The 25,083-nt window shown below is 45.6% G+C and overlaps 2 protein-coding genes across 4 annotated transcripts in view; one reads left to right on the top strand and one right to left on the bottom strand.

Annotated features, from left to right (window-relative positions):
- The window catches only part of RANBP10 (RAN binding protein 10), a 155,049-nt gene extending 147,798 nt beyond the window's left edge, over positions 1–7,251 (bottom strand). For 2 of the 3 annotated variants that reach the window (XM_067553055.1, XM_067553063.1), the window contains exons 1-2: positions 6,679–7,251; positions 5,454–5,565 (exon numbers count right to left, since the gene is read on the bottom strand). In XM_067553055.1, the coding sequence (XP_067409156.1) occupies positions 5,454–5,565; positions 6,679–6,883 (317 nt within the window). In that variant the 5' untranslated portion in view covers positions 6,884–7,251. The remainder of the gene's footprint in view (positions 1–5,453; positions 5,566–6,678) is intronic. The other variant, XM_067553071.1, reaches the window with a different exon arrangement.
- A 504-nt stretch (positions 7,252–7,755) lies between these two features.
- Positions 7,756–25,083, top strand: part of TSNAXIP1 (translin associated factor X interacting protein 1) — a 42,187-nt gene continuing 24,859 nt past the window's right edge. The window contains exons 1-5 of the mRNA XM_067553106.1: positions 7,756–7,841; positions 14,923–15,016; positions 17,059–17,165; positions 18,719–18,842; positions 20,919–21,012. Coding sequence (XP_067409207.1) covers positions 7,774–7,841; positions 14,923–15,016; positions 17,059–17,165; positions 18,719–18,842; positions 20,919–21,012 — 487 coding nt within the window. The 5' untranslated portion in view covers positions 7,756–7,773. The remainder of the gene's footprint in view (positions 7,842–14,922; positions 15,017–17,058; positions 17,166–18,718; positions 18,843–20,918; positions 21,013–25,083) is intronic.

Genomic DNA, 25,083 nt, shown 5'->3' with positions numbered 1-25,083 from the left:
CTTAAATGTTCCAAAATTGACTAAGCCATCTTAGCTCTCTGTAAACTGTCCCCAACCCTCTCCATGAAAAATTCCACACTTCCAGGAGCTCTTCACACAAGGTTCCTGTTTACAAGTGTAGGTCATTCAATCGGGAAGCAAAAGCCATAAGACTCTGACCAATCACTGCTCAAACAACAGGATACACACAGGGAACAAAGACACAAATAGTTCACAAAAGCCTCAAAGCTGTTTGTAAAACCTACAGCCTAAACAGTTATGAACCGGACACTGATAAAATCATGAGCTGTTTGTGGACAGGTCATGAACAGAAAAGAGTTACAACAAACAGCTCTGCTCTATCAGGTAAGTCACAGGACACCTCAGGAATCAAGACATTCTAACTGCTGATGCTCAAGTGTGCTATGACGACACAGGAAGTTCAAACTCCAGCAAGTCTTAGGGGAGTTTGGAACCAATTGCAGTGGACTGCTGGGATCTACACTGTATCAGGGCAGCTTATTCAGTTCCTCCTCTCCAGTCTCCAAGAGATGAGGAGCATGGAACCTCCCTAAAGAGGGAGCAGTGTAAGCAAACAACATGCCCTTTCCACTCCTCCAAGACATTCATCTGAGACTAAGGTTTTATAAGCTTCCTATGACCTCTTGGAGAGTGAAATGACATATTGCAGTAATATACAGATAGTGCACCATCCCTAGGAGAGAGCTTGTGCTTCCAGCCATGACAAATATGCAGAACAGCTCTGGGGTAGCTCAATGCCACAAAGAGGCACCCAGGTATGTCTTCAACTCCTGATTTTTTACCCCCAGACCAGCGGGGGTTGCAGCATAGCCCTCCCCAGGAAGGGAGAATTGCCCACATCTATTTGTGAAACTGAGGAAAAGTACTGCCAGGCTCCAGAGTGAGCCCCAGTCAGTCTTCCTTAGCCAGAAGGTTGGTGGTCACAACTCACAGCCTGGAAGGTGAAGGGAGTAAAGCTGCGAAGAGTGAGTGAACCCTACAGGCTCTAAAATGGGCAAGAGTTCTTTATGGGGCACCAGGCAGTGCTCTTTGGATATTGCACTTTGTTTTGTAACATCCACCTGGGACCCAAGCCAATGTTTACCAATGCTTAGACAAGAGCAGCTTAGGGATGGGGAAGGGCAAGGAAACAAGTCTATTTGGCTTGTCTGTGCACATGCAGTCCCTCAGCAGAGCATCTTTGGAAGACAGCTGCATTAAACTGCAGGGCAGCAGAGAAAGACAATGTGGAGGGAAGCTGCTCTGTTAATGGATAGAGAGCAGTGCTGTTCTGCATCTTGGTCTAAAGCTACCAACAAGTTTTCAGTTCTTGCAACCCCCCTAGAGTTTCCAAAGAAGGTCCAAAGAAGAGCTTACTGAATGAGAACAACTGTTGGGAGAGTTTGCTAGCCCTGCCTCCCATCAGTACCACCTTATCACCATCGGACAACACTAGCATGATGGCAGTACTAGCCCAGGGTGCATCAGTCTCTGGTGCCAGTTCATAAACTCCCCTGTATCTAAAGGATATTGTAGAAAAGCAAAATTTGGTGCCGTACGGTGAAATAAAAGCTAGTAATCTGACTCTCTCAGAATGCTCCTTTTACAGTGGAAGGTCCTCTAGACTGGCCTCTACCCCATTGCCTAGCCACAACATTAAATGGCCACATATGTAGGCAATGGCCTGGAGTCTTGCCATAATGCTACTTGCTACATGCTATGGATCAGAAAAGTCACATCTCCATCCCCATCACACACTTACTGAAACTGGTTCTACCAGCAGCCTAATCCAGCCAGCTTTCCTTTGGAAGTCGATCATTTAACCGTTTCAAAACATGAGCAAATAAGACTTCACAGTACCCGGCAATGTAAACCCAGTGAGCAGCACTACATCCCATTATCAGACTAAATGCTTGTCAACACAGCAAGAAACAACAGTAGGTTTAAAGACCTGCAATCTACAAAACTGAAATTATGGATTTGAAATGGGCAGCTTGGAAACACACTTCAAGAGTCTTCTTGACCCCCTTTCTAAGGGATTTCAAATAGGATCCCAAGGCACAGAGTTAATCCCCTTTGCGACTGGAACACTTCTCTCCTCCTTATGCAATTCAAAATGTACAGTCATTCCATACTCAGTATTACAATTACATATTAGTATTAAACCCAATGCAGTTGTACTTTGTTTGTACAATCCTAAATTAATCTACAATCTGTTTTATGTAACCACAATTTGAATCTGTAACTAACACTAAGTGTAATGTGATGTGCATTAATGAAAGAGGTTTTAAAATAGAAAATGCCTTAAACTGGGACTAACTAGTTTTTCCCAAGGTGGTAAAAAGCACAGCTGGTAAATACTATGCCATCCCTGGCCCCTACAATCCAAGCTGGCAGAAGCCCCCTATGAAGCTCTTTTTATAAATAGCCACATCTCCTGATTTCAGTCCTCATTAGTGAAAGCAGTGCTCTTCACAAATGAGAAACCATGCCCATGATTTGATTTTGGTTGCGTTCTTCACTGCCCTGCCCACAATCCGCCACACTGCCTCGTATCCAGTTTGTCCTCACACTTGCACAGGACTCCTGTTTTATACCAATTTCACCCAAGATTGTTCTCCCCTCTAGATAGCTACACTCGTTGTGTTCACGCCTCAGCCAACAGAAAATATTTGTACAGTAGGTGGTGTGGAGTCAAAGAATTAATCATAGATTTGATTAATAGAAGGCCTGGCCTGAAGTTGTAGCCTGAAGCTGAAATAGAAGCCCCAGGTTGAACCATTAACAGGATGCCCCAACTGAAACTAAGATAAAGATGCTAAAATCCCACAGGATGTCTCTGAAACCACATTCTAAATGCTAATTCTCTGTGGAAGCCTTAGGCCTTTAAAGTCTGTGAACAGACATCTCCTGTTCTGATAAGTATCGGTATGTGCCCCCCTATCTTCCTGGTCCCATAGGAACTTACTCCATACAAATTAGCATTGGAACATGTATTTTGTAGCCACCCATCTTCGGGTGATAGCCAGGGTACCTGATAACTACACTGTATAATCAAGTGACTCTTTGGTCTTTCCGGTGAAAACATCTGGCATACCCCATTTTACATATAATTGTCTTTCCTGTTAAGTATAAACTGTTAATCAAATTCCACTATACGATCAACTTGTAAATGAACCTAAGCAACCCCTATGTAAGTCTTTTGTATCTGGTAGCCAGGTGAAGAACCAATGATCAGCATCTAGACATGCTGCTTGGGCTTCCCTTTAGCTAAAATACGTTGTATGCGTGTGTTTGTGTGTCACCATTAAAGCTGCACCCGATCCAACTCTAAAATGTAGCTGTGTGATTCTTTTCCACGACAGTGGGCAACAATTTCCTCATGGCTAGTTCACCTGCATAAGCCAAGTGATGAGGACCAGATGTAACAGTCACCATGCTTGAAAACCATACAACACTAGAATCCATAGAATCACAGAATATTAGGGTTGGAAAGGACCTCAGGGGGTTATCTAGTCCAGCCCCCTGCTCAAAGCAGGGTTAATCCCAACTAATTCATCCCAGCCAGGGATGATTACATTAGAAACCACATTCGTTTTCCCCCTCTCCTCCTAACATCCCTAGCAAAACATAGACCCCTACGTCCCCCAACAGAACTTTTAATTTTGCTCCCAGAAAAATGCTTAATATAGTGATAAACATGCCACAGAGGGCTAGATGGGATCCTAACTAAGTACTCAACACTACTCACTGAACTGCCTCTTGGTGGACACTGTAAAGTGACAATGTTCACATTCTGCTTTTAACACCATGGACACAATGTACCACCTCTGCTGTGCCTCCAGCCGTTACTGCCCTATGGAGCATGACACTGGATTGGAGAATCAATCCAAAGTCAGCCCATAGGAATCTATGTTATTTCAATGGCTAGATTTAATGGAAAGAATACTCTGATTTTGGCATTCTGCCTCCAGCACTAGGATTTCCCAATTCCACTGCTGTTGCCTGTCACTAACCCCTATGGTGTAATCAACCTTCAGAAAACAACCTAATCAGGTGGAAATCCAGGGTCCACCCTGATGGTAGAAGATACACAGATCCAACCTACATTAACAAAGGTCTTGTTTTCTTCCCTTATGATAACTCTTCTTCTCACTGCACCCAGATAGCTTCTGGGCAAAATGACTGACATCCTCCGAGAGCTAAATTACTTCTACTCCTTTTCATCCAGCAACACTTCCAGCTACACTTCCAAACATTGACGGCTAAAGACAGCACAAGAAGTAGGATTTGGATCAGACTTAGTGTCACTAAACCAGCCCTGACGTGTCCTGATTTCTCAACTGGGCCTCTCAGGAAGCTGACGGGCTTGTGTGAATAAAGCTAGGGGTGTCTATGCTTGAAACATAACACAGCAGCACAGAAGCAGTGCTGCAGCTGCATTGTTGTAGCACTTCAGTGTAGACACTCAATACAGTGATGAGAAGAGCTCTCCCACCACTCTGAGAGGCGGTAAATAGGCCAACAGAAGAATTGTTCCATCAACCTAATGCCGTCCACAATGGATGTTCAGTCAGTTTAACTACATCACTCAGGGGTGTGGATTTTCCATACCTCTGAGTTATGTATCTGGGTCAATCGCACCCTCTAGTGTGGACCAGGTCCTACAAAGAAGCAACTCTCAGTGATTAATAACCAACCTCTGTCCTTCATTCGCTCACATTCCCCATACTATTTAGCAAAGCTTCCACGTATTTTGACGTGAGTGAATCCATGCAGGGAAATACTTCAGGCCTTGTCTACACTACCACTTATGTCAGCAAAAAAATTTGTCACTCAGAGGTGTGAAAAAACACACACCTGTGCAACATACGTTTTGCCTGCATAAGCACTCACGTAACCGCATTATGCGGCAGTAGCTATGTTGGCAGGAGAGTATTTTTTCACACCCCTGAGCAACAAAAGTTTTGCCAACTTAAGTGCTAGTGTAGACAAGGCCTTAGTTTATAGACTGTCCACTCTCAGTCCTTAGAAATAGAGACAGTTTTCCATTTCCCCTGAAGTTAACTGGACTGGTTTCCTGCATCACTCCTATCAAAGATGTTGCAATATTAATTTATTCAGTTCCAGCAGTCTGTTAGTTATTCAGACATTACTGAAACAAAGGGAACACTATTGAATTTCACACTGCATTAGAGGCTTAGTACTTCTCAAGTTATCATAATTGCCCATACAAAACAGTATAGGGAGTAGCTACATAAATGCATCTCATTCCAATATATATTATTGGCTTGCCACCTGTTGACTGCACAGATATAGCCACCCATCATGTAAACTGCCTATTATAAATGTCATCTAAGTGACCTCTAACCCTTCCAACAAGGGAGGCTGAGCACAGCAGAGCTTGTAAACTCATAACAAACACTGGAATCAAATTAGAGCAGTGCACTTACCCATCTCTACCTTTACTGACAATCTTCACTTCAAAGTAATAAATGCCACAAGCTGCAGGGATGGGGTGTGTAGCCCTGACTGATGCAGCATCTTTGTGATTTTTCCCATGACCTAGGAAAAAATTAAAGGATGAGTACTTAAGGGGTGCAAGGTCCTCGGCCATTTGTTTCAAAATGACACCACATGAACAGAGCAAAGGACTTGCAACAGTGAAAATCATTCTGCATATACTAAGAAATTAGCAATGACTCCTCAGTCAATTAAAAAAATACTAGCCTGCACTGCTACCAGGTAAATGACCAACAATATGTATTCCTGCAGCCTTCCCTTTGTCTACCCTCTTAAGGTGTTGAGAAAGAAGCATAATGCTATCCCCACCCCCAAGTTTAGAAATCTTTGCACCCAAAACAAACCAATTGTGCAAGATGAGACTGACATCAGTGCTTATTAGGCAGATGAGGGGAAGGTATCCTTAGTTCTCTCTGGATATTCTGGAAAGGCAGCCTCCATCACAAGGGGGAGGGAAGAAAACATGAAATCATGGGTCCTAGAGCTCGGAACTTGACTGGTTTCCTATGAACTCAAGTGGAAATACCCAGCTGCGTGTCACAGACCTCATCCAGCCCCTTTAGCCAACATTATAAAGGGGTGGCATTGATAATAGAAGACACTATGGAGGCAGAATCTCTCAGAGGAGAAGCCAGAGCCCCAGCTAAATGACACCGCAGCATGTTATATAAGGCACAAGGCAGGAATAGGGGGTTGGGCTCGACGCCGCTTTAGCGCTCCCTCATCCGCAAAACCCCAGGCTGGTTCAAGCCACAAACCGCCCCCCTTCCAAAAGTCAGCGGGGCAGTTCGACACGGCTTGTGGCAGCGATAGAGATTCGGGGGCGACGGGGATGGACACGCGCTCCCCGAACCGGCCGGGGAGGGCAGGGCTGATTCCGCTCCCCCACAGCCAGGCGCCACCTGAGCCCTTGCTGGGAAGGGAGAAGCCCGACTCCAGGCCTGCCCGCACCGCCCCCTCCCCCGACCCCTCTTCACAGGGAGGCACAAGCTGCGCCCAGCGCCGCCCCCCCCCCCAGCAGCGCCTCAGCGGCTAGGCTGCGCCGGCTCAGCCCACTGTCGGTTCCCCGCCGCCCCACCACCTCGGGCTGCCCCGGGGGCGGCCAGGCTCCAGGCCGAGCCCCCGGCCCGGGGCTCCAGGCGCGGCCCCCGGCACCTTTGTAGTGGACGCGCAGGTTGCCCTGCGAGAGGCCGATGTAGTTGTACTTGTCCTTGGGGCTCCAGGAGCGAGGCAGCGGCGTCTCGGCCTGGTTCACGGCCGGGTAGAGGCGGCGGAGGCGCTGGCTCAGCTCCTGCTCCTCGGGCGGGCACGGCAACCCCGCGTCCCCCCCGTGCAGGCTCCCTGCGCCCGGATCCGCCATCTTGGATTCGCTATTGTGTCACCGGGCGGGGAGCGAGGCCCAGCTCCCACCGTCGGCCAATGGGCTGCGGGCCCTGCCACAATGGGGCCGCGGCCCCGACGGGAATCCGAGTCCACTCCCCGTCCCAGCCAAGCCGCTTCCCTCATGCCTGTACTACAACTCCCGACAGGCACCGCGCCAAAAGCTCCGTCCCCGCGCCGTGGCGTATTGCACGCTGGGAAAGAGTTCGCCGTGAGCGCTGCCAACATTGGCAAGGCGGCGGAGGGGACTACAAGCCCCAGAACGCCATGCGGCGTGCGAACGCCGCAGGAGAGCCAGGCGGGCACGGGGCACGGCGCCGTGTCCAGAACTGTGCCCTAGGCACCTCGGTGTTGTGATCCCCCACCCATAACCCCCTCCTGTAGAGCTAGACCCCTGTCCTGTCGCACACACCAATCCTGCTCCCGTAAGGTAACACCACCCTCTTCGTTCTCCACCTCAGCCTGCCCCCTGAAGCCTGCCCCCCCACACCTGTCCTAGGGTATCTCCCCCCGGAGGCAGTCACCCTGCAGCCTGTCCCCCCGTCTTCCCCAGGGCTCCCCCCATACATCCCCACTGATAGCCGGCTCAGCGCTACTCGTCGCCTTGCCCGGGGTGCACGCTCGCAGAGGCGCCTTGCTGGGCTAAGTCAGCTCGGCGCCCCCCCCCCTCCGACGGGCCCAGCCATCCCTCTGGGGTGGGACCCGCTCGTTCCCCACAGCGGCCCTCCAAGCTGGGCACTGACACGACATGAGCCCTACTCCCCACTCGCTCAGCCGGGCGTGCAGAGTCCGCACTAGCCTTTTATCAGGCGACCGCAGGACAGCTATGGCAGCGGCGGGGTCCTGCGAAGAGGGGCGGGGCTTGTTTCCATGGTGACCGTGTCAACAACCTCAGCGCCTTGTCTGCGCCTGGTCATGGCCCTGGCCCCTTCGCTCGGGTAAGGCCCCGGGGGCTGCCGCGGGCGGTCAGCGCAGGTGTCGGGCGGTGGGAGCTGGGACAGAGTCAGAGTCTACAGGCTGGGGTCAGCGCCAGCGCCGCGGGGAGCTCTGCTCGGGGCGCGCCCCGCTCTGGGGCAGAGGGGTGAGGGGAGAGGAGCTCCCGGCCGGCGGGACGGAGCCGCGGGGCCACGCGGACGTCCCGCGCCGCTCAGAGGGGCTGGAGAAAGGGCTCGGGCTTTCTAGAAGCAGGGCGCGTGAAGCCGCCTTTGAACAGCCCTGGCCCGGCTGCCGCTGCAGGAGCCGCCCGCCGCGCAGAGCCAGCGGAGCCCCTGAGCCGGCGGGGGGGGGGGGGGGGGATGGAAGCGTGGCGTGGGCAGAACCGGGAGGGTCAGCTTCATCTCCATCTATCTCCATCTCCGCGTGAGTGACGAGGCTCGCCTCGCAGAAGTGCCTGTGGACCCTTGAACAAACTGACTTTGCCTCTCACCCCGCGAGAGCAATTCAAGCAGGACTGGCCCCTGTGCACCACCATTGCATTTAGTATTAACACCCCCGGGGAGGGCTTTCATCCCAAGACTGATCAGGCCTGGCCCTGCTTAGTTTGTGAGATCTGATACTGTCACAGATCCTGCTGGCTGTAGGCTCCTCGTGAAGGACAGTTGGTCTGCAGACATATTCCCCGCACAATACTTCACAATATCTCAGTCTCATGCCATAGTTGATAGGTTTTGTCCTTTCAATGTATACATTTGTTACACAATTATACACATTTACAATAAAAAGGACACTTGAGTAATGACTTTAATATTTTATTTAACAATTCCATTGTTTATCATTCCCTTTCTGAAAGTCTGAAGATAACATTTTTCTCTCTACCGATCTTTTACCCTGTGGCAAGCATTGATTTTGCTTTCCCCGAACTGAAATTAACATGTCTTTTGTTTGCTTCCTAGTTTGAAATAAGCCTCCTTCATTGTCAGCCTAGTTCTTGCAGTTGTTTTAATACTTAAAGGCAGCTGTAGAGTACTCAGAGGCATTTTGATTGTGTTTCAGCCTTTCATGAACAGTGGTCACTGCTCTCTTAATTTGGTTTTGAAAAAGTGGTCAATTAAAACAATATAAACACTTACAACCCAGAGGACAATGCCCCAGCAGATTCTGATCAAATTTTGGGCATGTACTGTTATCGGACACTAGTAAAGAATCTCAAAAAGTTGCTTTCTTCTAACACTGAACGAGGAACTTTATTAGAATAAGGAAAATAGGTTTGGCTTTGTGTGTATTGTTGGTTGGTTTTTTTTGTATAAAACCTAAAACCTGCAACAAGAAATAATCTTTAACAACAAATTATCCAGATATATCACCAGCTTTACAGCTTTTGTAATTGAGAAGGGTTTTATCCAGTTAGTTCATCTGGATTATCAAATCCCAAAGGTGTAGACTCTGGTTCAATAGATTTAGGATTCTTCTCAGCAGGATCCTATCTATTCACTCAAACTGTGTTGTCAGTGCTAGTGCTGTAAGGGAAACATTCATCTGTGTTTGGAATCAGCTGTGTTGGTTACTGGAGGTGGTTCTTCAAGCTTCTTTGTACCATGATTAGCCTGAACCATGCAGGATCTTGGGGTGTAGCTTCATCCATTGACAACTGGAGTTGTCCACTATCTTTCCTAATTCAGTTTTATCAGGACTGGATCTCCTTGTTTAATCTTGGGTAAGCATTAGCTGCATTCTACTGTTTACTTTAAAGGATAAAGTCTGAGATTTTAGATTTGGCATCTCTAAAAATCATTTAAGCAGAGCCACTTAGTAGTGGTTGGCAGTTTAGTTCTGATCTCTTGATCTATAAGCAGATGAGCTGGGTTTACCCCACTGTCAGCTACTAGGGATTTCCCTAATGCATATTCTGCTATTGGTTTATGTTGTTCTTTCTCTGATTTCCCCATCAACTAAAATGTCAGCCATATGTATTTCCATTCCCTCCCAGCCTTGGAGAATCTCATTCATTTTCCTTTGGAAGAGATGCTTGTGATGCCAAACAAGAGATTACAAAAATGGTATCTTCTGAACTGCACTATAAGTGTTTTCATCTTGGATTCTGTTCTACTACCCAGTCATCAACACTAGCGAGCATATTGTTGCATGAGCTAATTTGGAGACTATATTCCCTACAGTGGAAAGAATCTACCTTTTCTGCTTCACTTGGCCTCTTTAGGTCTATCCATAGATGTAGTGAAGGTGGTTGGGTCAGGAATGGAAGAGTTCTGACTCATTTAACCTCCTCTTTGCTGGAAACTCCCCTAAATTCTACAGATATGCACATTCTCAGTGCAGTTTCTAAGGCTGAGTGTAATCCTCCTCACCAGCCTTCTACATGTTACAAGTGCAGTGATGGTCTTTTAACATTGGCTTTTCTGGCTTTTGTCAATGTAAGTAAATTCCTCAGTGTTGTTTTAAAATAGTTTTTCATGTTTAACTATAATTAGGAAGAGAATTAGACTGAACAGGCTATCTTAGTTTTCATGGGTTGGCTTCCAAGATCCACTTTTATGGTTCCATAGAACTTGCAACCCAGGTGAACTACTTCTACTTACATTACAGCAAAGAATTTTGCACTCATAAAATGACCTGATTTTCCACTTTTTATTCCAGGGATTGTACTACACAAACAAGGTAATAAGGAGCTTTGAATTAAGCTCTAGGGTCACAGGAGAAGGAGTTGATTGATTAATGCGCTATTCATGCACTATTTGATTGCGGCTATAAATGTACAGTAAATTAAAGCAATGTGTTCATAAAGCTATTGTGGGAATCCTTACCCTGGGGTTTGAAAAAACATAAGTATTAATATTTTCTAATTTTCCTGAAAAACACAGTGAAAATACATCTCAAGATTGAGGGTGAAACAAATAGGAAACATCTGCAAGTTTTAATCAGTATTTTGGTAAATGAACCTAGAAAAAAACACATAAAAATATCTCCTGAGTATGAGAACGAAGGCCATTTGCCTCCCTATTTTCATTCTTCTTTGCAAAAAATAATTAGAGGGATATCAGCCAACTCTAATTATGCCAGGGTTTTGTAGATCCCTTTTATTAGTAAACTCATGAAAAATCTGTTAAGAGTGGTTGAGAGACCCAGGATGCAAGTAACTGCAATTATCATCCAGTAATACCACTATCACTGAGAGTGAGAAGGCTTGTTATAAACAGCCTTAGATAACAGCTATAAACAGAAACCGTCTTTAAGATTAGGAAGTCAGCGTGGAGGGCTAAAATACAGAGAGTTCATGACCCCATGCATTATGCATTCCTCAACAAAAGCCTTCATGACTTCCCTACAATTAGCTAGAAATCTTATTCTAATATTCTATTCTAATTCCATTGAAAGTTAGTGTTCAACTATTTCAGGGAAAGAGTTCTGCTGAAGTAAGGGAGATTATCACGGCGCCCAGTGGAGAGGACAGGGTTTGTATGGTGATCCCTAAAAAGCCACAGGCCGGTCTTGCTTAGCATGGTAGACTTAAGAAGCAATCCTGGATCCAGACAATTCAAAGAAGGCAAAACCCAACCAGAGTACAAAAGCAAGATGAAACCATATTTGAGCAAAAAGGCAACAAGGGGTTCCAGCCCCTGTCTATTTACTACCTGCCAAGGTATCTTGGGAAATCAATATCAATGCCTAAGAAAGATGAAGCATAAATTAAATGTAAAAAATAATGTTTAATTCAATATTAGGAAGTAAGTTTTAAATGCACACAAGACAGCAAGTTCCAGACTACAGTACTCATAACAGTTCATAACTTGAACCTATATTTTTGCCTCTACAGGATTGCTATGTTTATCTGACAGGGGCTGAGAAGCATCCTGTGTAAAATCAGCTAGTTTTTCTTGTAGCTCCAGTTTTGCTAAACATTGCGGTGCTGACATTATACCGAGCAGATTCCACTTTTTGGATCTAACCTTCTGCACTTTAGTCCAGGATTCAATTGTTATCACTTGTGGGGAGGTTCTAGACAACTTTTTACTTGTGGGTATCTTTAAAGATATTTACATTTTACAGGACATGGGAGCATTGGGTTTTCCATACCAAACCATGGCCAATCTAGTCTGAGATCCTGTTTCTGTCAGGAAGAAGGAAAAACCCCAGCATGCACCTAGCTAATAGTCCAGTGGTGCATCTGAGAGAAAAATGCCTTCCTGACACTTGTGACAACTAGTGGCAATCCAGTCTGAAGGCCCTACCCCGCTAAAATCTGAGCATATTCTCTAGACCGCTAAATGCACTCAACTTCCATGGAAGTCATGGGGATTGAGGGCACTCAATGCCTTGCAGGATCAGGCTAATAACATGGTCAGCTATAGATGTGATAATGTGATTTTACATCTCTGGATGATTTGGAACCATTTTCATTAAATGAAGCAGTAAATGCTTTAAAATTGCAGTTTCATGAGCTGTTTGCAATGAATCCTTAAAGATGCGAGTTATTTCATGTTTTGTGGTCTGTGATCTACTGGAGACATATAGAAATATTTCCAGTAGCACAAAGCTGCACCATGTGTCTATCTGCCCACGGTAGCTCACTGCTTTAACAATAATGTAGGGCTTCAAGATATTGGAGACCTCTTCTCTTCTTGGTACCTACAAAAGCTTTGAGAACAGTTTTTCTGAAGCAATTTACTAGACTTTTATGTTTCTAAAATGCTCCCAGTTAAAAGTCTTAGGTTGCTTGTACATTTATAATAAAACACATTAGGTTTGATTCACTTTAGATGCTATTATTTGCATTATTGTCATGCCTAGAAGGTTTAGTCAAGGACCATTGTGCTAGGCATTGTACAAACACAGAATCAAAAGACGGTCCCTGCTCCAAAGAGTTCAAAGGTTTACAATCTTAGTATAAGAAAAGAGACCAGTGGTGTGTGGAGGAGGAGGGGGGCCTGCAGTGGGGACGCCAGGCCAGCCCTTCATGACACACTTCATGAGCCTCCTATGCCCTCTGCTGGTCGTGAAGGGCTGGCCCAGCGCCCCATCCCAGCCGGCACCAGGCTGCAGGGTTGGAATGGTGGGTAAATGGAGGGGGGCACCGGCCCTTCACAATAGGTGGAGGGGGCAAGAGGCTGAGGGGCGGCTGCTCCCGCTTCCGCTCCTGCGGCCCCCCGCATGTCTTGAAGGGCCGTCCCCCATCCAAGCCAGCGCCGGGCTGCTGGAGTGGTGGGTAAGTGTGTGTGGGGGGGTGCGCAACAGGTGGAGGGTGCAGGAGGCTCTGAGGGGCGCCCCTCTGTGCCTCCCCTCTGCGCATTGTGAAGGGCCGACTCAGCCCAGGCCGGGGGGTGAGGTTGTCTCCGTCCGAGCAGGCACCGGGCTGAGGGGCTACAGCAGGAGAAGCGGGTGCCAGGTAAGTGCGGGGAAGGGGGAGGCGGAGCCAAATCCACATGCTCCCACCCCCTGCAGTACAGACCCCCCTTTCCTGGGGCAGCTGGGTGGCAGCACCGGGACCCCTCCTGCCCTATGGGTGTGAGGTGGGGGTGACGCGCCGGAGACCCTTGGTACGCCACTGCAAGAGATAACCGACAGATTCCAACAGTCAGACCAACAGAAAGTACCAGGAAACAGTGAGCATGATGGGTAGTTATCTTAGCAAGCCAGCAGCCTGACCATTTTCAAGTTTTTTGTTGGCATCATGGCAAAGGAGAGTTTTAAAGGGGATTTTGAAGGAGGATAAGGAGGCAGCTTTGCAGATGTGTATGGAATCTCTTCCCAAGCATGAGGGGTAGTATGAGAGAAAGCACAAAGGTGCTTGTTTGAAAATTTAGAAAGTGAGAGAATGGAAGCTGCCATCATGATCAATGGGAGTCAATATGTCAATAGTGAAAGAGAACTTATAGGTAGACAGGGGTTAAGTTGTGAAGGTCCTTGAATGTTAAAATAAGCAGTTTATGTTTGATGCAATTGAGAAGGGGAAGCCAGTAGAGGGCTCAAAGAGAAGGGTGACATGGTCATAGTGGCAGACTAGGAAAGTGATTGTTGCAACAACATTCTGAATGAATTGCAGAATTGCATTTGTCAGTGCAGAGAAAAGGCAGTTGCAGTAATTGAGATGCAAGATGATGAGAGCCTGGATGAGAGATTTAGTTGTATGGGTAGATAGGAAAGACCATATCTTACAGATTCTTTCTGCATAACATCTCTAAGATTTAGACAGTCTGGATGTGAGGTCCTAGAGAGAGATCTGAGCTGAAGATGACTCCCAGGTTGCAAGCCTGAATGACCGGTCAGTGTTGTGTGAGTGTACAACAAAGTGACAATGCAACTTCACTGAAATGTCCAGAAATAACCATAGTTTTGCTGTATCATGGAGTCAAATAGGTGACAATCCTGCCAAATGATGTGAGTGCAGCCATATTTGTACCCCATACATCTTAGTCATCTACATTTGTAAATGGCTTGTCTTGGAGAGAGTGTACCTGCTGGCATCCTCCACATATCCAACCCAGAAACCTGTGCTAGTGAATCCAAAAAGTGATTATGGGGGCAGAAAATGAAAGCTGCCAAAGGAAATTACACATTACAACCAAAGGCAGCAAGATGCCAACTCTGAGAGATGGGTGGGTGTTTGGTCAGCAGGGGGCTTGAATTTATTGAATCTTCTCTGTCAAGTGAAGCAGAGAGGTCAACTGGATTGTATTTCTAAATTACTGTGTCTAGAAGATGGGGACAATAATACTAATCTATTCCAGCCACATGCTGAGGATACTTAGTGAATGTTTATATGGAGCTCTGAAATTATAAGTGCCAAGTATCAGTGGTAGCAATAAATGGAGAGATCTGATGTGAAAAAGATGCAGACTTTCACAGGCATTATGAGTAAGTAACTTTGCCCCTGGAGTCTTCCCTCTTCCATTGTTATCAGCCCATCCTATTAGGAGAGGTCAGTATACTACTGGTTTGTGTAGTATGTTGAGTTCTGGCTGGTAGTGGAGGAATTACTTCTCTTTTGTTGCCCATTGACATTCAAAATAGTATTTTGGATGTTGCTGCATGTTTTTGAAATATGTTTCTTTTCCTGCCATTACACAGGACATCTAGCCTACTACCTTCACCTGAGACTTCGAGTTACCAAATACGGATTAGTAATCTGAAACGCATCCTTCCAAAGAAACGGAAAACTCTGGTAAGTGGAAATATTCCAATGGCCTGCTTAGTCTTTGCCTACCTGGGGATGTATTGGCAACTTGCCAGAAGCCCCAGGGCCATGCCAGACACTTGTAAAATGAAGCAGATTGCCACTGTTTTCCTGTTTGTGCCACCAGTAGAGACTACAGATCTCAGCATGCAATGCTGCAATCCCTGGCTTTTCAGATCAAGAAACAGTATTGCAGGCTGGAATCTTTGTACAGTCAACTGCGGATTTTTGTTGGGGTGGGAGGGGAGAGAAGAGGGAAATCATAGAAGATTAGGGTTGGAAGGGACCTCAGGAGGTCATCTAGTCCAACCCCCTGCTCAAAGCAGGACCAATCCCCACTAAAGCAGGACCAACCCCAACTAAATCACAATAACAACAACAATTGTGCTTCAGTTCTCTTCTCCTCTTGGCTGCAGTTTCTTGAGTATATCCACAATATGGCAGACAACCAAAGCCAGAATTTGGCCAATGCAGTAAACAAAATTAGATCTGACATCATAAGCTATGTAATCGTGAGCTAGAGAGCTACTTAAAAGAACAGTATTTCCTTCACAAGTGGCAGTCTTACTGAATAAAATAAAGCCTTAACCTGCTTGGAGAAGTGTGTCCCATTAACATAGATAAACTCCAGAAACATGTATTGCTGTAGATAACTTGGGGGTGGGGAATAAGGGGATGGTAAAGTCACACATTGTTTCATAAAAAATCACCACCTTTGTGCAAGTTTGGTAGCACCCTGGGAATGTGTTTGCTCTTGGAGTGAGCTGTATGTGCTACTTATAATACAGTAACTCTCAGTGCAAATTGTACTGCTTTGTTCCTACGATTGGGAAGTCACTTTAGCACTTTCCTCACAACACAATCTATTTTTCAAGTCTTAGTAAATGGGAGACACAATGCTCCACCAGTACAATTTCCCCACTTCTTACTGAGGTTGAGAGGGACATTTAAACCATCACAGGATCATGTCTGGCATCCTGAGATTAAAACTTCTCACACTGTTAACTCTTCATGAAATTTCCAGACACAAAGAATTGTATTAAGCAATTGGAACTCCGACTATCCCATGATAATAGTGAACATAAAGAGGGGCAAGTCAACTCCACCGACACTTTCCTCCAAGGAAATAATGATTTATGGGAATCGGTGTGTCACTGAGAAACCCTGCAAGATGCGGCAGTGGGGAAGTTCTAAAATGGCTGGTAGGCTTTCTGAATTAACCATTGGCTCTGCTGCTTTTTTCAGAGGCAATTCAGTTTTCTGAAAGGAAATTCAATGTATTGGCATTTGATTCTTTTCCTTAGTGCTTGCCTGCATTAGGGAATTTTGCATCCATGTAGCTACATCACTGCAAACACCCACTATTATGTGTGCTGCATAATGTCAAGTAGGGCTTGCATAGATGTGATGTGCTCTGGTTCCAAATGGGTAAGCTATCACAGTACACACCTGGCTTTCCATCAGCACAATCCAACTCCATTGAGGGGTTGCATGGGGCAGCCCACCCCAGGGCATACATGCCTAATGGAGACCAGGCCCAAGTGAAGCATCAAATTCTGGTTTTCATACAGATTTGGCAGTTAGACCAGAATGCTGCTTCTCTGACATATTTATTTTGCAATAGCACACAGAGGCTCCAGTCAAGATCAGGGGACTATTGCATTAGTCTGTGCTAGGGCTCTATGCACCTCTGGAAAGACATGGTCCCTGTCCTGAGGAACATGCAGTGTTAGTATCATGGCCCACAGCAACCAGGGGCTTCTTTACACATCAGCCTGCACTAACCCATTCAGTGCAGGTCATTTTATTATTATTTTTTTTAAAAAGGCTAGTTCAATTAATCTTTGGATGTGGCCAACCCCAGCTGAGAGAGGAGTTTTCTGGCATCTTCTCTTTCCTGAGTTTAACTGTCCCTTAAGGTCCTGCATGCTATCTGTGCTGGTTCTGTAAAGGCAACTGATTATTCTAACTTCACTTAGAAACACTGGGCACAGAGGGATTCACAGGTGTGATCTCTACTTTTTGTTCAGGCCTATCGGTTTTCTGTTGGAGGTCGTTTGTCCACATGGCCTGCATATGCATCCGGGCAGGCGATCCTACAGAATCGGAAACCCTGTTGCAGTCCAGAGGAAAGAAGGTAAGAATAGCAGTTTATTAAAAGTGCTAAGAAAAACTGCAACGTACAGCACCGGGTCTGAGAAATAGGCCCAGGGGTTCCAGGATAGCAGTAAGTAGTCTTGCTTACACCCAGGAATTATAGAACAAATTCGCCATGGGTGCTACTCAGCTGCACCAGTGGGAACTCTAGTGGTGGGTGCTGGTAGCATCACTAGGGACATCAGCTAACAAACAAAGCAGGGCCAGTTCTGATCAGCAGCTCTGTGAAAAACTCCAAGGGTTTATTTAATAGTGTGTATAGTGCTTAATCAAAAAACAAAATTGGTTCATAAGCTGAAAATGTCCTCCTATGTCGATGCATTGCTTCACATTACATAGGGCCTACCAGACACTAAGAATCTTGGGTGGTATGATAATTAAGAGGTCTGGGAGATTTTTAATGTAGTTCTTGTTAACTCTTGTTAATTAGCACAATGTAGCAAGTGTGGATGAGGAGATAGGAAAAATACATGTTTGTCCTAGAGAGCACAATGAGCTATGGGTTCCCTGTGTAAAGAACTGGTATGTTTTCTGAGTCATCTGAAACTAATCAATTGGCATTTATCATCTCCTGATGCTCAGCACCCCAGCCTGGTTTTCTGTGGAGGACACGTACTCTAGGTGACTGAAGAATCCTAATGTCAGCGTGTCAGGAGTAGCCCCAAGAGGAATGTCTTTACCCCATCCCTCATTTCCAGACCTTTCAGGTCTTTCCCTGGGCATCCTGCCTAGCCAGTCAAGCACTTTCCAGAAGAGAGTTGACTACAATTCCTGTCAGCCAACAGTGCAGAGTCCAAATAGAACAAATTTGATTTATGTAAATAAACATTCAAGTAAATTTGGTTGCAGCGGCATTGTCTGTTGATGGTGACTGAGAGTTGTCATCACCTCCCTGCAGGACAGCAGCTTGATCAGGCAGCCAGGACACTGGTTGCAAGGTTCATAATGGGAAGTGGTTGGTACAAGGTAAGGCTCCACATACATATGGAGGGGCAGACAGACAAACTCCCGTATGCATGCATGCGCATGCACTCACACTAATTACTTAAGCACTATTTTTTCTGTCCTACCTTGATGAGAACTCCAATGCCTACCATTGCCAGATCTCCTCTAGTTTTGGTCCTAGATAGGATGACAGAAGATGTAATGGGGGTAAAAACTACTCTCTGCCTCAAATACACACTGTTCTCCACACTGCCACAAATATGGATGGACCCCATTACTTGTTTCAGATATTCAGTAGGGGAAAATGTGAGTTTCTTTGTAGTGGAACCTATATATGAGGCACAGCCCTGTTGAACATGAGTAGTGAGATAAAGTCTGGCTGGGTGGCATTCAAATTTGCCTCTGTTCCTTTGAGCCACCCAGGACATTGAATCTCTTTCATATTGGAAAGATGTACTGCTACAGTAAAGCGGTCCACTCTAAAGCAGTTGAGGAGGGGCAGAGGAAGAGAACCCAGGCCTTAGAGCTCATTGATTGTAAACCATAGATGTGGTAGAATTTTGCCTGTCATTTTCTGTCTGTCTGCAGCAATAAACAGGCTTCTCTTACCATTGCAAAACCACGATACCTGGAGGAGCTGGAATCTTACCTAAGGAAAGAGCTGCAGTCTCTGGACCTGACTAAAGAGAACGCACAGGAACTTAAGCTCCAGGTCTGATGGAAGGGAGACACTGGTGAATTCAAACATCAGGGTAGAGTGGGATGGATTTCTTTTTTTTTTAAACTGGGCAAACATAGGTTTCTTAAAGGAAAAGCAGCTGGAAAGAAAAGACCTTTTGGCTGGTGCTGCATGAGAACTGGCTTTGCTTGGGACTTTGAATCAATGCGTAGAAAGCAGTTTAACTGTGCTATGATGATAACACTTAGCACCTTCTAGAACACTTCACATTTTCTTGAGCACTACCTGATTTTTCCATAGTTTTATGGAAATGTGAATGGGTCCCAGAATGTAACTTGTGTGCCAAATGCAGTTGCTGAAATTCTAAACTATGGACTTCACGCATTGTCTTGCACTACTGTAATACAAATAAAAAGAGGTCCCACACTTGACCAGGACCCCATTCTCCTACACCAGGGTGCCACACACAGCTCATGAGCCAGCTCTGACCCCATTTCTCCAGCCTCGTGACAGATTGGGCCTGGGTCGCTGAGCCCCTTTGAATAGCCTTGCTGACACAATGTCCACAGCAGGGGATTAATGGAGAGGCTTCTTCCTTCTCTCTTCCCTACCCCAGCTGCATCCCAGGCTCAGGAGAGTGGCTGCTTCTCTCTGCTTCCTCTTGTTTCAGGCAACTGCAAATCAGATCACCCCAGATTCAGGGAAGCGGCTCTTGCTCTGTTTCCCACTCTCTCACACTGAGTGGGGGGGTGTAGAGACAGAGACAAATCCCAAAAGGGGCTACAAGAGGGGAAAGAATCCCCAGTGGGGGTAAGGGGAAATGGTTGGGGTGAGCTGGTTGTGGAGTAGAATAAAGAAAAGTAACTCCCGACAGAAGGAAGGAGTTTTCATAAATGAGAAATGTCTTTAAATGAATCCCCTAACTGCCTCCATAAAGGGGTCCACTCTGCAGTCAGACTAGGAAGCCGTTCCTAATGAATGGTACTCCCACCCCGTGGGCACTGACTAAAAGGTAATTTCCACTCCCTCCCAAATGAGTTTGACCCTCCTGTGCTGAGCACTGTTCACACAGGTAGGGAGAGACAGCACTTAGCATCTAAATAGACAACGGACCAAAGCCATGTCTCTTTTTGCTTGTCTTTAGTACAGAGACATGTATACCCCGGGGGATTAGAGAGTCCAGCATGTAGTGCGGATGTGAGGAAATCAGAGGCACTGCCGGGCATGCCTTTCTTAGTTGAAATGAAAATAATTGAAGATAGAAGTGATACGTTACAGATAGGTCTACAGAAATAGTCACTTTACAGTTACCTATTACTGCTATAGGCTGCTCTGGTTGGCAGTCATGTCTATATTAAACAAGGGAAGAATTATAGAAAAGACCCAGATTACAGCCTGGGCTGATTTAGCAATAATGTAAATGATTCTTCCCAGTGGCCTGAGTATTACTTAGTTCCATTCCCAAGTCTAGCTTTGTAGTGGCTTGGAATTGTAGGTGGAAGTTGTCACTGGAAAGCTACTATTCCATGCTTTGCAGGGATATCAAGCACAGGTATCAAATGTAAGGGATTTTGGAGGTATTGGCAATCAATATCACATTATCATTATCTTTAAATGTAAGGGCAAACCCTGATCAGTCACAACTGGCTCATATTCTGCAAATAACTTAGCTACCAAGACTGCAGATCACGCACAGTAAAGCTTGCTCACCCCAAAACCTGAGGTCCTGTCAGCTATGCTCAGACACAGAAGATTCCATAGCATTTTTTATGTGAGTGGGGATTTGCCCAGTGGTACTTGGCCAAAATTTCATATTGCTATCTCTCATCCTCCACTGCAGAAGTGGTTGCATTTCACTGGCAAAGCTGTAAGTATATTTTTGTGATTTACTTTGGAATCCAGTTCTCACTATGCACCTTATGTAATAGTGTTTATTTTATTAAAAAGTAACAGAATTTTTAAAAGGTTATTGATAGCTACATCAAACTGTGCAGTCAGTAAGACAGCAATAATGATGGCCTCAACAGCTAGCCCAAGGTTCTGGGTAAAGAAAATGAACAGAGTCCTTGATAGTCCTCCCTCTCTCTCTCTCTTTCTTCCTTCTGTTAGCCTTATAGAGAGATCTTTGAGTTCTTCATAGAGGACTTCAAAACCTACAAGCCCTTGCTGTCTGCCATAAAGAATGAGTATGAAGTTACATTGGGTAAGATCTTGGATTCTGTTCTGCTGGGAGTAACAGTCATTCTAGACAAGTGGCTTTACACAGTATATTAGCTGTATCGGATAGTTACAGGATGAGCAGTAGGGACAGGCTTCAATGCCAAAATATAATAAATGGTCTCTTGTTAATTACCTCTTGTACCTAATGTGAACTGGAGAGAGTCTCTGGTCTGTTGGTTCTGCCTCACTGACTGATGGGCAGAAGTTCTCTATCTCCAGAATGGACACAATCCAGGCAGCAGCAGTGCCTGAATTCTGCCCTGGAGGGACCACTTTCATGGTGGAGTGAGCCGATGTTTTTAATTACATGGATCCAATTGCATTGGAAACTAGGGTTGGGATAACACTTAAAGCAGGGCAGGCAAATACTTACTTCCAGATAGCTCCTAATGTACATCAAACTTGTCCAGCATTCAGAGGCCACAGTGAAGCACACTTTATAAACACTTATAGATGACAGGGGTGCTGAAAGCCATTGAACCAAACTATAAATCTTGTATATAATGGAAACCACTTCAAGCCAGAAGGTGCTGATGCACCCCTAGTTCCAGCACCTATGCAGATGGATAGAAATAGACTAACCAGCCACACATCTCACACAGGCCACTAACCAGCTGTCAGTTGGTAAAAGTTCAGTCTCCAATGAAGCAGTATCCTGGAGGTGAAATATTCTATATCCCATTACTATTCCCCAGCACCAGCTAGTCCCAACACCTCTCTTTGTTCAGCAGTATTCTGGACGATGGCAGCAGACTCTTAACTGGGGAAGGAAGTCAGTTTTAGGTATGAGTTTAAAACATTAAGACAATTAATTTCCCCTTCAGCAGTTTGGCCACCATGTTCTAGTGGTGATTTGGCTGCGTGAGCTCCATCTGTGGTCTGGTTTCCATGCCACAACCAGGCCCAAACTGTGTTTCTTCTTAAAGTGGCTTACACTTAGATGTTTGTTTATTTTACCCTTCCATATGTTAGGGTAAGATGTTTCCCATAGCATCTGTGGGGACCCAACAATGTGTGTTTTATATATAACTTTATTTTTGGAAGCCAAGTGAATACACTGGTCTGCCTGGAGACTCTAGCCTGCTGTGGTAACAAATGGACATGGAAATACTAAGAATAAAAACAAAAATGGAGCAGGGATTTGTTTTTTTAGTTAGAGTGGGGATCCTGCCTTCTCTCTGTTGTGAGAAGCTACCCACTTTTCCCTATTAAAGTTTGTCCACTATCTATTAGGCTTCAAAGCCACCATCCTTTCAACTACAGAGAGCTGAAGGGGACTATATCAAGTGAGTTCTCCATGCCACTCTATGCAGCACACACAATGGGTCATGACTTGTGTTTTTAGGATTTTTCTTTATTCTTAATTTATGTAATACTGCACTTACACATATAAACCTAGCCTGAGCCCCTGTCTGAGCTGGGTTTCTTCCTGCAGAACTTTCTATCCCTCCTCCAAAATCTTGTGCTCCAGAAGGGCTTGCAGTCTTATGCTCCTGAATTGGAGCTAATGAGTCCCCCCCCCACAATCTGGCTGTCAGAGTGAGTCAGTAGACTAGCTCTGCACCTGAAATCAGATACTGGATCACAGGAATTTGGTTGCAGCTGGTCAATCACTCTTTGATTGCTTGATGGTTTGTATGGGTTGAACAAAAAGAGACCCTCCTTATCCCAAGGGATGAGTATGCTATCTCCACAGCGCTTCATCTCCTATTGAAACTGAGCCTCCACTAGGGCAACATATTTTAACAGTGTGCACCACATTCTACATCCCAGCCAGGTCATCCTTATCTTGCTAGTGAGTGACAGCAGCTGTGTCTCATTCCCTCTTAGCTCTTGTGAGTAACCAGAGCACATTGGGCCTCTTCTAGTTGGTGCTCTGTCTCCTAGAAAATAACTTTCTGAAGTGAACATGAAGGCATTAAGCACCACCCAGAAAATAAAGCTGTGGGGGAGAGGCTTTGCAGACCCCCCACAGCTCTTTGTACTAATTCTTAGAAATATTTTGCCTTGCTGGAAACTCCATAAAGACAAAAGAGCTCAATGAAGGGGGTCTGTCTTCATTCCAGAGTAAACCTAAGCTATCTACACTCCAGTTACTATTCTCGAGTTAGCCTCGTTCAAATGAAAGCAGCCACACTGCAAAATAACACTCTAGCTAGTATCCACACTGGGGCTGCTTCACTGGTGCGTAGCACTGGGCCTTCTGGGCCTACATCCCACAGTTCAGAGCACTGCACTAAGCTGAGTTGCTCTATAGAGTCTTTCCCAGTGAATTGTCTGTTCTTTCTGGACATGGGGTGGGGGTGGGATGTGGGAAGGTTTTGGAAGACTAGGAGCACTTGAGTGGCATTAGCCTGCATCCACACAGCGTAGCGATCATCTTAGCAGCTGCCAAGTTGTGCTCACTTGAGTTTTAGCCTATACCCACTGACAGGCCAGATGATTATTTAAAACCACCACCATTCTCCAGTGAAGGGTTTTTGTGTATGGACAAAATTCAAGTGAAGAGCAACACTCAAATTATAAATTGAGTTAATTTTGCAGTGAAGACAAGCTCGCAATCTTATGAAAAGACAACACTTTCCCAAGAGACGTCAATTTTTTTTCCTTTGGGGAGTGACTACTTATTCTGAAGTGGCAAGATTCCACAGGGAATTGTGAAAATTAGAAACAGCAGCTGCAATTTCCTAAGCTCTCCGGTTACAGAGATATTTTTTCAAAGCTAGAACATAGCTATGTGACTTCCACTAACTGTGATGGAAAACGTGAATAAAATAGCACGTGTTACCATAACCTCATGACTTCAGATGTTGTGAGGGAAACTCTCCTGTTCTATCTCTGATGTGCTGGTAACAGGAGTAAGTGTATTCCTTTGGATTACTGCAGAAACAGGACCTTTCACTTTTCCTTTCCAACTGTCTGTTATTTGAGCTCACCTGATTAGAACTGGCAATGGCTGGACTCAGCACATCCTAGAACCTTCCCTACACAGGGCTTTTCACCACAGTCTGCCTAACTTGCATTAGCACAGCTCCACAGGTGGCAGTAATGATGAGAACAGTAGTGTAGACTTGCTGTGGACCTTTTTATCAGCACCTTCTCTCTAGACCTACTCTGAGCAGACTTATATAACAGTAGTAAAAGGCTTGGTGGCTGGTCTAGTGTGATGCTCCCCCCTGTGCTATGAAGGGAGCTGCCCTAGTATAAGTGCAACAATGGGAGAAACACCTCCCCTCCACAAATCACAGCCTGGGAGTGAAATAGCTTATGCATATTTCTTAGTGATAGAAAACTGGGATGAGATATAGTGGCCCTTCTTCTAGGGCTGCTTTAAGTTGTAAATACAGAACATCCTACAGCCTCTATGCATAAATACCAACAACAAGAAGATGGGTTTTGGCGGGGAAGAGAGCAAATCATGCTATCTGGACCTCACCAGTACTTGTTTCCTTACCTCCTGGAGAGAGGAGTGGATGAGTGCTTGCTGGCTCAGCTCAGCAGTTACTATGGCAGAGCCCTTGCTGTGCTATCATTTGAGCTCAATACATGCTGCATCTTTGAGCAGCTCCTTTCATCCTGGCAGCATTTTGTCTACTCACAAAAATAGCCTCCCTTAGGAAAGACAAGATGTCAAAATCCACGGCACCTTATTGTGTATTTGTAGCTGGAGTGTGGCAACAGAGTTAAGTGTTGTCACTATCCCTACCCCATAGGTATGTTTTTCCTCAATTTATTTCAGTGGAAGGTCCAAATTAGAGCAGATGAGTTCTGTATCAGATGAGTCAGAGAGCAGAGTGGGAAAAGCATGTAGGTCATCATTGGCAATCTCATGGATGAGCCAAAGGGAAGAGAACCTGGTAAAAAAGAGGAGCATCCCCAAAGGAGAAGGAAACTCTTGGTTGGGAGTGCCCAGGTGTTCCTGATAATCACTAGCAGGTGTCTCATAGGGGAGCATACATGAGGACGTACATCAAGCGGCAGATATCTCCACTAGGATTCAAGCTGTGTCTGTGGGAATGAGCTTCCAGCTGACTCTACCCCACACATTTGCCAT

The sequence above is a fragment of the Emydura macquarii genome, unplaced genomic scaffold, assembly GCF_026122565.2.
Source record: "Emydura macquarii macquarii isolate MOO-44397 ecotype Brisbane River unplaced genomic scaffold, CSIRO-AGI_Emac_v2 contig_295, whole genome shotgun sequence".
Lineage (NCBI taxonomy): Eukaryota > Metazoa > Chordata > Testudines > Chelidae > Emydura > Emydura macquarii.
The sequence above is the reverse complement of the archived record's forward strand: the minus strand, read 5'-3'. Positions and strand labels throughout refer to the sequence as shown.